General features: G+C 39.7%; 1 protein-coding gene across 1 annotated transcript in view; it reads left to right on the top strand.

Moving 5' to 3' along the window:
* The window catches only part of DEPTOR (DEP domain containing MTOR interacting protein), a 127,420-nt gene that overhangs the window by 58,077 nt on the left and 56,751 nt on the right, over positions 1–12,592 (top strand). Inside the window, exon 4 of the mRNA XM_070392688.1 lies at positions 9,721–9,899. Coding sequence (XP_070248789.1) covers positions 9,721–9,899 — 179 coding nt within the window. The remainder of the gene's footprint in view (positions 1–9,720; positions 9,900–12,592) is intronic.

Raw genomic sequence — 12,592 nt, 5'->3', positions numbered from 1 at the left:
TGGCACCTCCTCTCCCAGAGTCTTGGAATTGGTTCTTCTGACTGGTTTGGACTATTGCCCAAACTGACAAGGATTGACAAAAGTTGACAAGAGTCAAGTCTCACAAGTGTGGTGTGTGTGTGTGTGTGTGTGTGTGCGCACATCTTTTGTTCACTGCTATTTTGTGCCAGGTAATACCCTACATGCTTTATATAGATTAGCTCTACTGTTTACAATTCCGTTGAGGTAAGTATTGTTATCCTCATTACATATAAGAACAAACTCTATAAAGAGTCCAACAACAGCTTGGACATCACAGTTCAGAGATTCAACCCCAGGACTGCTTCCCATTGCCACTCTCTCTCTGGAACTCTTCGTGCTAATAGGCAAGAGAGGAAGAGATGGTAATCAACAAGCTCACTCCCAGATTCCTCTTGCGTGGCACTGGGGTTTTGTACTCCTTAGAGTTCCTTCCTGCACCAGGGCAGACAGATTCAGAAAGACTGAAGTCTATCGTTTCATCACATTTCCCTTTAGCAGACCATTCCCTCCCCTCCGGTCTATGCTAAGAGACCACTGAGAGGTGGTTAGCATATACGTCAGTGATTTTCAACAGGTGTGCCGCATGAATTTTTAAAACATGCAATATCTGACCATTTAGTCAGGCGCACTGACCTCTTGTCAAGCAAGAAAATGACAACAGCCAACACAACAATAGCCATCTGGTGTGAATTAATCAAAATTATACCGATTTTTTTTATCAGATCAGCATAAAAATATAACTTTTTTTTTTGGTGTGCTGCAGATTTTAGTAATTAATTTATGTGCACCATGAGATAAAAAAAGGTTGAAAATTGCTGATCTATGTGAAGGTCACTGGCTCCAGTTTGTTGAGTGTTTCTTCATCCCATTTCCTCTAGACCAGTGGTTCTCAACTTTCCTAATGCCGCGACCCTTTAATACAGTTCCTTATGTTGTGGTGACCCCCAATTTCATTGTTACAAATTGAACATAATTAAAGCATAGTGATTAATCACAAAACAATATGTAATTATATATGTGTTTTCTGATGGTCTTAGGTGGCCCCTGTGAAAGGGTCGTTCGACCCCCAAAGGGGTCGAGACCCACAGGTTGAGAACCGCTGCTCTAGACTAAGGTTAGCAGTGGTCCTTTGGTACTGATAACTTTCTACTGGTTTCCAGCAGGTGGGCAAAATCAAAGTGTTTAAGAGTAGTTTCAAGCTTTCAAGAACTTTGTTTACCTTGTTTCCTCCTGGTCTTCCAGAGTAGGAACCTTGACTTATTCATGTATATCCAGTAACCAGCCCAGGGTGGGGTCTTCATTAAGTGCTGATACAGTTGTTGAGTTGAAAGCACTGTTGCCATAATAAAAAGCCAAACGGGGACTGAACTTCATCATGGCGACTGAACTTCATCATGGCGACTGAACTTCATCATGGGGCTGAACTTCATCATACCAAAGAGCCATTATGTGTCATCTTTGTCATCCTCATTGACACGCCTGAGCTCAGAGTTTATCTACTCTGTCACCCGTAGGATCTGAAGCCTTTCTGACTGAATGGCTGCCTATCTCTCAAGCTTATCTCCATCTATTTTGTGGTCACACCCACCCCCACCCCTGCCCCATCCTGACCCTACTCAACACTGAGCCGCTTGTCCTGATCTCTCCTTACACAATGCATTTGTACTGGCTGTGCCTTGAGCCTGTATCCTTTCGCTGTCTCAAAGCCAACTTCCATTTCTGCTTAACCTGGAGCTTTAAAGCTCCCTCTGGTAGATTTAGGTATTTCATTCCTTTCCTCTCTCTGAAATCAATAAAAACATATTTTAAAAAAATCAGTTGACCATAAACATCTCAAGGCCACGATTTTAAATCTGCTTTGAGAGAGGTAGACTTATGATTATACAATTTGAAACCTTGATTTAAAAGATAGCAGAGACTGTTTCCCTTCCTCTTTCACACCATTTCCACAAACATGCAGGACAGAGCTGTTCTGCTGTCACCAGCCCTTTAACCTGTCCCTACTTGTCATTATGTTCAGGTGTGTTTTTTTTTATCACTTTTTTTTTTTTACCTTTTTAAAATATATTCATATGTATATATTCATATTTTCACTAGGTGGTGTTGTCTTCAATTTTTCTTCATTACTTCATCTTACTCCCCCTAAAGTTTTTCTTCAACCCCCTTTCTTTCTTTGTTTCTGGCAACAAATCCGTCTATTTTCTAATAATTATGGAAGCTTCCAAAATAAATAATAACCATTTCCTTAAAAAGAGCTTTTATAATATGTTTTAGAACCCAGCTTCCCTTGACAGATGTTTGAAAAGGCTCACAGGGATTTGAATTCATCAAAAAAGTGCTTGGTGTCTCCCCTTCTTGTGTAATTGGATGGTTATGAAACCAGAGTTGAATGCAGCCTTTTAGGAGAGCCGTGGACTTGGGCTTTGCACTCATCTTCTATCTGAAGCTGATTCAAGTTCTGAAAATGTTTAACAAGACAACACTCAAAACCATGGGGAATGTGAAAATTACAACTTAGATTCCAGAATCTCAGTCACTTCAGGGCATAAGACCAGCACTAAAAAGTTCTGGCTTCTAGCAAATTTAAAATAGCAAGCAAAGAGGAAGGGTTTTACCTTCAAAGACATCTGGCACTCTCCAGGACTCTTCTTATAGTAGTCTTAGTTTCCAGTTAGTTGCTGAACAAATATTTATTAAACACCGAATATATACTCCCTCCCTGGGCTGGGTTTTCTGAGAAATAAAAAGCATTTAATATGAGGTGTCTATCCTTCAGAAGTTTCTAGTTTAGCTGGAGGGGTCAATATAGTGCATTAAAAATTGAGAGGATATAGAAACCATGGTACTGTCTTTAAGTTAAAAAAAAAAAGAGAGAGAGAGAGAGATCTGTATTGATTGGGTTTTTGTTGTTATTGTTGTTTTGGTTAATCCTCACCCCGGGATATTTTTTCCATTGATTTTTAGAGAGTGGAAGGGGGAGGGAGGTTGTGGGAGAGAAAGAAAGATCAATGTGTATCTTGACTGGGAATTGAACCTGTAATAATTTGGTGCTGGGGCTGACACCCTATTCACTGAACCATACAGGCCAGGTCTGTATTGATTGCTCTTTAGTTGGAGTACTTTCTGTTTCTTTTTAAAAAAATATTTTTATTGATTTCAGGGAGGAAGGGAGAGGGAGAGAGAGATAGAAACAATGATGAGAGAGAATCATTGATTGGTTGTCTCCGGCATGCCCCCTACTAGGGATCGAGCCTGCAGCCCGGGGAATATACCCTGATGGGGAATCAAACCATGACCTCTTGGTTCATAGGTCAACGCTTAACCATGGAGCCACTCGAGCAGGGCTAGTTGGAGTACTTACAAACTGGGGTTAGTAATTGATCTAGCCTTTTAACACAGAACCCCACTCTCTCATTTAGTGCCTTTATGCAAATGAGAACCAGGCTCCTTTTGACCTTGCCTTTAAGCTGGTGCAGTCTCTCATGTCCACACAGAACTGCCCTTGAGGAACTGGGGCTGGATTTTGGCTCTTGTGTTTCCCTGAAGCCAGGTTCCCTGGTGCAGTGAACAGCCTGTATCGCTGTACAATGAGCCCCCCCCCCTTTTTTTTAAAGAATAGTTTGGATTTCCCCAAGAAAAAGAAGGAGGGAGGATGTGAGAGAATAGCCTTAGTAAGGAATGAAGATGAAAATGAGCGTGTTTCATTCAGTGTATAATGTGGAGATGAGTGAAGGAAGGTAAAGGATTTGTTGGCAAAGAGTGTAAAATGCTGTTTTTCCTCCCTTTCCCTTACCTTTTCGAGTATGTAATATTTTTACTCATAAATATTACCCGGACAGCTTTCTGTTTACTAGTTTCAAACCCAATTATTATGAAAATTATGTCAATCTGTATTACGTCTGTTCTATAGATAATAGTGTAGTGCTCCTAAATACCAGTGCTCATATAAGCATTTCTCCCTAATTAATATTTTCTTGCTAATCATATGAGTCAATGTTATACATTCAAAGTGTATGTTGGAAACATACATATAAATACATAATCTGTACTTTGGGAGCTACTTTATTTAGGGAATTAACATAACTATTTTGTGAAGAACAAGTCATCTGGTTAAACATAAACTTAACCTTAACATTACTTTTTTATTGATAACATTTCCCTAGTGTACTTCATACACTCTCTCTGGGGAATAATTTGAGTAATAGAGAATTCTATTAAGAGAGAAGAGAAAAATTATTCATACTTTACCCCCAGGGGTGAGTAGCACTTTTACTATTTGGATGAATGCGTTTTTAATTTTTAATAGTTATTATGTATATAGAGTTGTGTGCTTTGCTTTAAAAATAACATGTCATTACATTAACACATGACTTTTCTAAAAACATTTTCTCTAAAATCTAAAACATGTTTTTGGCGTTATAGCCCATGGGTCATTTTGACTCCCTCTCTAGCTTGTGCCCTTGTATACCATTCACAAATGTTCCCACGTTATATAGGGCCTTTTCAGCTCTTTTGAAATTTTTTTTCAATGTACAAGGAGATCGTTATCAGCTTCTTTCTATTCCTGTACTGGCCCCTAAATGTAGCAGTTCCTTCTATTGTAATGCTGCCTTCCCCCGGGGTAAAGAGAGTCTGGGAAATCTGAGTCACGTATATCCAGGAAAGGTTGCAATCAGCTCACATGCACGCTCAACATCTGGTGAGTACTTGCATGAGGTGAGTAGTGTTCATGCCTGACACCTTGAAAAGCCTGTGGCTTTATGTCCTGATTATAGGCCAGCACAGGACAATTTTGACAAAAGATGAATTTGTTTCATCAAATCTAAGAGTTTCAGAGCATCATACACATTTCTGATGACTAATTAAAATGGAACTGTTATTCTTATCTGTGGAAATACACACAAAATCTTAATTCATTTTGCCACAAAGAAAGGTGTTTGGCTTTCTTGAATAATGGCTCCATCTAGAAAACTTTTTATCATCATCATCACCATCATCACCATCTTCATCATGGCTGAAGTGTATTCAGTGTTTATGGTGTAACGGGACCATGACTGAAGCCTTTCCTGCACTATCACACTTAAGCTACACAACTGCTCAAGGATGCACCATTATTATCCCCATCTTACACTTGGAGAAGAGAGTCATCTAGCTAACAAGTGTGCAGAGTTAGGATTTGAAGCTATGTTTGCCTTTAGATTGCATGCCTTTAAAACTATCCCACACTTTAAGTAAAGTAAAAAATATTAAATAAATGAGGAAGAGACAACATAAAACTGTGAATGAGTTATACATACCGGAGTTGCCTTTCAGTTGACAAATTAAAATAAAGCCGTATAGTACCTAGTCTCCAGAGATGGCCCCAAACATTTCCACCTTTTCCTATATGTGCATATTGTTCTTTCCATGAAGAGATGGTATATGTGTCCCCTCACCATGTGTCTGATGGCTTTAACAAATATACTAGTAATTCAGGGCAGTTGACATCTGTGTCCTTTGAACTTAGACATTAAGAAGGCCTGGCATGGTTGACTGATATTTGATGAGAGTGCCAAGATAATTCAATGGGGAATGAATGGTCATTTCAACAAATGGTACTGGGACAAGAGAATAGCTGCATATAAAGGAATGAGGTTGGACTCTTACCGCATGTCTTATAGAAATATTAACTCAAAATGGATTGTAGATCTAAAGGCAAGAGCTAAAACTATGAAATAATTAGATAAAAACTTAGGAGTAAATCTTCATGGGCTTCCAAAAGGTGACACCAGAAACACATGTGACAAAAGAGAGAAATGGATAAAATAGATGATGATATCAAAATTTGAAACATTTGGACTAAGGCAATACCACCAAGAAAGTGAAAAGCAACCCACAAAATGGACGAAAGTGTTCGCAAATCATATGTCTGATAAAGGACTTGCATCTTGAATATTCAAAGACCACTTAAAATTTAATAATAAAAAGACAAGTAATCTAATTTAAAAGTGGGGAAGGGTCTGAATAGACATTTTTCCACAAATGGACAAATAAGCACATGAAAACATGCTCAACATTATGAATTGTTAGGAAAATGCAAATCAAAACCACATTGAGATTCTACACCTACTAGTATGGCCATAATAAAAAAAGAAAAAAATGATAACAAATGTTGGTGAGGATGTGGAGAAATTAGCACTCATACTTTACTGGAGGAATGTAAAATGGAACAACTACTTTGGGAAATAGTTTGGTAATTTCTCCAAAAACTAAATAGAGCTACAATATGATCCAGCAATTCTACATTTAGGTTTCTATCCAAGAGAAATGAAATGTACATCCACACAAAAATTTGTATATGAGTGTGGTATATCCAACTCTTTATATACCAAATACCATTGAATTGTACATATGAAATGTTAATTGCATGGTAAGTGAATTATAACCACAATAAAACTACAAAAATGTCCTGGCAGTAACTGCGTCCTCTCTCTTCAACTCTGCCTCAGTGTTCAGCCTGCCTCACCGGAAGGAAAAGCTGTGTTGACTTAGGAGTAACACAGGGCCAGACACCCCTGTCCTGGCCACCGTCTGCCTGCAATTGCATGAGTTACCTCCAGCAAGACTGATAGCGGAACTGCCCCGTTGAGCCGCAGGCAACCCACAGAATCTTGAGATATAATTAAATGGTGGTTGTTTAAAATCACCAAGTCTAGGAATAGCTTGTTACATAGCAAAACATAATTGGAACAAATACTAAATCAAATTCTTACTTTAACACTGTGACTACATATGAATACTAAAATCAAATCCCATGAAAGGCTTTGTCTTGAAGAGAGGAACCTGACTTGATTTTAAGAGGAAATGAAATAAGGAAGAGCGAAGGGTGGTGGTGCATGTTTTAATAACGTGGCAAGCTGAGCTAATCCAGGCAGGCCTGCCAACTGGTCTCTTTTCTTGGCAGCAGCAGCTGACCAACCACTTGTCTGGGGGCCACCAGCTACTTAGCAGGAGCTCTAGGGGACTGACAGGTCATGTTTCTGATTATAAGAAGTGACACCAGTAAACTTGCATCCACTTGTCCCCCCGCCACCCTGAAAGGAAAATCTCTGAGCTGGAAGAGTGGTTAGAAACAGAGGTAAAGGCCAGGCGTCTGTGTCTGCATCTTAAATCGCTAAGGTGGAGACTCTTGATTCATCTCACCTCCAAACGGGGTCATCCTAAGGGGGTCGTTTTTAATTATTCTCTTAGAGAATGATGCATAGCAGGGCAATGCATAAAAATGAGCTTCATTCGTTCATTCAGGAAATACTTTTTGAGCACCTATTGTGCTAGAAACATCTGTAAACCTTTTTGTCTGAAAGCTTACAATTATGAGTAGGCTATTCCCCTAGGGCTCTGAAAAGGGACTTGGAAGGGGCACGTGGTCCATATTTGTGGAACTGGAGACAGCTTCTTAGAGGAAATAATGTACGAAACTGGAAATCTTAGGAGGCTAATTTTAGTTTATTTTCACTCCAAAATACCTTATTTGAAGGTCAAAAGAAATGAAGAAATGGTGGTATTCCTATTTGGGCATATAAATGGGCTCTTCAGTTCTCCTTTCTAGAGTCCCATTACCAATGTAGGCTCCCAGGTCTACCTCTATGTGGCTTTATTCCATGCAGTTTATTTCTAGAACCTTCAGTATTTTCTTCTTTTCTTTAAAATTTATCTTTATTGTTAAAAGTATTACAGGTGTCCCCTTTGCGCGTTTTTTTCCCCCCATTGACCCCCTCTACCCTCACCTGCCCCTCCCAGGCCTTCACCACACTATTGTCTGTGTCCATGGGTTATGCATATATGCATATAAATTCCAAGGTTAATCTCTCCCCACCTCACCCCAGCCTTCCCTCTGAGATTCCACAGTCTGTTCCAAGCTTCTATGTCTCTGGATCTATTTTGTTCATCAGTTTATTTTGTTCATTAGATTCCACATCTGAGTGAGATCATGTGATACTTACCTTTCTCAAACTGCCTTAATTTGCTTAGCATAATACTCTCCAGGTCCATCCATGCTGTTGCAAATGGTAAGAGTTTCTTCTTTTTTTATAGCTGCATAGTTTTCCTTTGTGTAAATGTACCACAGCTTTTTTATCCACTCATCTGCTGATGGGCACTTGGGCTGTTTCCAAATCTTAGCTATTGTAAATTGTGCTGCTATGAACATAGGGGTGCATAGATTATTTTTGATTGCTGCAGAACCTTCCAGTATTTGTTCATTGTTCCTTCAGTACTTTCCGTGTGGTGTGACGTGTCTCTTTTTCTGGATTTTTACATCTTTTTGCCATTGCCCATTCGTATGAATGTTATCTCTTCCTGTAAAACAATTCACCCCCAAACTTAGTAGTTTAAGGCAACAATGATGTATTATTTCTCTGGATTCTGTGGGTTGTGTGGAGTTTCCCTTATTGGTTTCATCTCAGGCTCATTCATATGGTTGTTGGAGAGTCACCTGGGCAGGAAGGTCCGGATGGCCTCATTCACATGACCGAGAATTGGTGCTGGCTATTGCCTGAGCATCTCAGTTCTCTCTGTGACCTCTTTACCTCCAGTAGGTGGGATTTGCTTTCTTACATGGCTGTCTCATCATGGCATTACAAGGGGGTGAAGGTGGGAGCTGCAAGTCTCATATGTCATTTCTGCTGCATGCAGCTGGTCAGTGCAGTTCACAAAGCCAGCCCAGGTTCAAGGGAAGAAGAAGTAGACTCAATTTCTTGATGGGAGAAACAGTGAAGTCGTATTGGGAAGAAGCATGGGACTAGAGAATGTCTTATGATTTTGTCACTAGTGTTGATGTATATGTAGCAGCTGTCCTTTCCATCTTCTAAGAAGGGCCTAGTCATTATTATATCAAATATAATTCTTATTGCTCATACCAACTCAGTTGTTACTAACCCTGGGAAAGCAGCCTTGTAGCTATTTCTTTCCTGTGTGTATGTGTGTGTGTGTGTGTGTGTGTGTGTGTGTGAGAGAGAGAGAGAGAGAGAGAGAGAGAGAGAGAGAGACATTGATTTGTTGTTCCATTTATTTATGCATTCCCTGGTTGATTCTTGAATGTGCCCTGACCAGGGATTGAATCCACAACTATGGTGTATTGAGATGGTGCTCTAACCAACTGAGCTATCTGGTGGCCAGGCTCTTGTAGCTCTTCTTGTAAGCGTGGTAATCTCATCATGGGAGCCCCGACTTCATGAAATAATCACCTCCCAAAGGCCCCATCTCTAAATACCATCACATTGGGCATTACCATTTCAGTATATGAATTTTGGAAAGACACAGACTTTCAGTCCACAGCAAAATAGAACAGCCATTTGGGAAATGGACTAATGCCTTTGGGAAAGAAATATTAGCCTTTGTAGAAAGGTGGGGTGAGACTTAGTCAGTAAATTGTAACTCCTTTTCAAGATGGCTAAACCAAATGCAATCTGCTAATGCTAAAGTTTCCATGGCATTTTCAGTTTTTGTGTTTTTTTCTCTAATTACTAGGAGAAAAAGCATCTTGTTCACATCTGAAGCAGATCCTTCTCTTAAAAATTACATTTGTGGCAGCACATGACAGCCATATCTGTCTGTCTGACAACTTTGCTGTGAAGCCACACAGAAGCCTATGATGTAGGATTTCAAATGAGCTCTTTTCCTTTTGTATAGGTTTATTTTTTGTCCCTTTTTCCCTCCCAGGCTGATGAGCCCTGAACACACACTCCTGCAGCCCCGGGAAGAGGAGGGGGTCAAGTATGAGCGCACCTTCATGGCATCTGAATTCCTGGATTGGCTGGTTCAGGAAGGTGAGGCCACCACAAGGAAAGAGGCAGAGCAACTGTGCCACCGGCTTATGGAATATGGCATCATACAGCATGGTGAGTGTATGGGTCAGTTTTTGCTGTGGTAACAAGCAAATCTGAAATCTTGTGGATTACCACCATAAACATTTACTTCTCACTCATAGGTCTATAAGTCAACTGTGCCTCTGCTTGGGCTCAGCTTAGCTAGAGGTCAAGTTCCATGCCTTCTCATTTTGGGACCCAGGCTAAAGGCACTTCCACTCTTTGGGATATATTGTTTTTACAAATGAGGGCAGAAGCTAAAGAGGGCAGGCAGATCCTTGTAGCATCTCTAAAAAGTTATATTCGATATGATTTAACATTACTACTCCCATACCCAGCTGACTATAGGAACTAATCTGGTCAGGTCTGAAAAGGAATTAATGCCTCTCACAATGTTGGTTGCAAGGGGAGAATGAAAATTTGCTGAAACGGAGAAGGGACTTAGGGGAACTGGGTGGAAAATGTGAAGTACAAATTGATAATTGCAAAATATTCACGGGGGTACAGCCTAGGGAATATAGTTAATAATATTGCAATAACTATGCATGATACCAGGTGGGTACTGGAAATATCAGGGGGGAACACTTTGTAAAGTATATGATTGTCTAACCACTATGCTGTATACCTGAAATTAATGCAAAATAATATGAATGTAAACTTTAATTGAAAAATACATTTTAAATTAAAAAAGAAAGAAAATTTGCTGACCCATGCATGGTATGAGCTGCCACAGTGAAGAAGTAATCCAAATGACCTTCATAAAACTTTCACTTTCCTTTTTGGGCTGAATCATAATGATGCAATATAACCTATGGCTAAGAACTATATTAGTTATCTATTGCATAGGAAATGACCCCAAAACTTAATGGCAGAAAATAATAAGAAATAATATTTTCTCACACAGTTTCTGTGGGTCAGGAATTTGGGAGTGACTTAGCTGGGTGGATCTCTCTTGAGGTCTTCATGAGGTTGTAGTCAAGATGTCAGTGGGCTGTGGGACATTTACACTATGAAATACTATGCAGCTATAAAAAAGAGGGATTTCTTACCCTTTGGGACAGCATGGATGGACCTGGAAAATATTATGCTAAGTGAAATAAGCCAATCTGAGAAAGACAAATATCACATGATCTCACTTATTTGTGGAATCTAACAAACAAAATGAATTGACCACTAAAATAAGATCCAAAGTATAGAGGCATGGAACAGACTGACATACCTTGATGTGGGGGTTAAGGGGACAAGGAGACATAAACCAAAGAACTTATATACTTATATGCATAGCCCATGGACATGGGCAATGGGGTAGTGAAGACCTGGGCAGGGTGGGGGAGGGGAGTAGGGGCTGAGAGGAGGGGGTTAAAAGAGGGGACAATGGGAGATATCTGTAATACTATCAACAATAAAATATATATATATATATATAATATCAGTGGGACTACCTGAAAGCTTGACAGGCTGAATAGAGGATCTACTTCCACAGTGGCTCACTTGTGTGCCTAACAAGTTGGTGCTGGTTGTTGGCAGGAAGTGTCAGTCCATTGCTGTGTAGACTTCTTCATAAGGCTGCTTGAGAATTCTCATGACATGGCAACTTGGCTTCTTCTAGAGGTAGTTGTCCATCAGAGTGCAAGACAGAAGCCACAGTGTTTTCTAAGTGAGCCTAGAAAGTCACACACTGTCACTTCCTCAGTACTCTATTGCTTACCAGGTCAGCTGTATTCAGTGTGAACACCAGGAGGCAAGGATCATTGGAACCATCTTGGAGGCTGGTGTCACAAGAACATAATCTCTGGAACACCAGCTCTACCAGTTATTAGCTAATTACCAACTGTTATCTGTGAAATGGGAATCCCTGCATAGAGTGGTTGCAGGAGTATATGGGATTAGATATAAAATACTTGGTTCAGTGTTCTATTTTTAATAAGTGCTCAAACATTTATTAACATAACTAAGATTTTGTTGAGGATTTTGGCATCTATGTTCATGAGGGATATTGGCCTATAAATCTCTTTCATTTTGTTGTCTTTACCTGGTTTTGGTATTAGGGTGATGCTGGCTTCATAGAATGAGCTTGGAAGTGTTCCTTCCTCTTGAATTTTTTGTAGTAGTCTGAGGAGGATAGGTTTTAGTTCTTCCTTGAATGTTTGGTAAAACTCCCCTGTGAAGCCGTCTGGTCCTGGGCTTTTGTTTGCTGGAAGCTTTTTGATGACTGCTTCAATTTCTTCCATAGTTATTGGCCTATTGAGATTTTTAGATTCTTCCTGATTGAGTTTTGGAATGTTGTATTTTTCTAGGAATATGTCCATTTCCTCCAGGTTGTCCAGTTTGTTGTAGAGTTGTCCATAGTATTTTTTAACAATCATTTGTATTTCTGTGGGGTCTGTTGTTATTCCGCCTCTATCATTTCTGATTTTGTTTATTTGGGTCCTCTCTCTTTGCTTCTTGGTGAGCCTGGCTTGAGGTTCATCAATCTTGTTTATCCTTTCAAAGAACCAGCTCTTGGTTTCATTGATTTTCTGTATTGTTTTTTTGGTCTCTATGTCATTTATTTCTGCTCTAATCTTTATTATCTCCTTCCTTCTGCTCACTCTGGGCTTTTCTTGTTGCTCTCTTTTTAATTCTTTGAGATGTAGAGTTAGATGATTTACTACCATTTTTTCTTGTTTTTTGAGATAGGCCTGTAGAGCTATAAACTTCCCTCACAGGACTGCTTTCATTGTGTC

The sequence above is a fragment of the Myotis yumanensis genome, unplaced genomic scaffold (genome assembly GCF_028538775.1).
Source record: "Myotis yumanensis isolate MYYU_CA2020_CCGP unplaced genomic scaffold, mMyoYum1.0.hap1 SCAF_15, whole genome shotgun sequence".
NCBI classification, from domain to species: domain Eukaryota; kingdom Metazoa; phylum Chordata; class Mammalia; order Chiroptera; family Vespertilionidae; genus Myotis; species Myotis yumanensis.
Note: the sequence above shows the minus strand (reverse complement) of the source record. Positions and strands in the feature narration are given on the sequence as shown.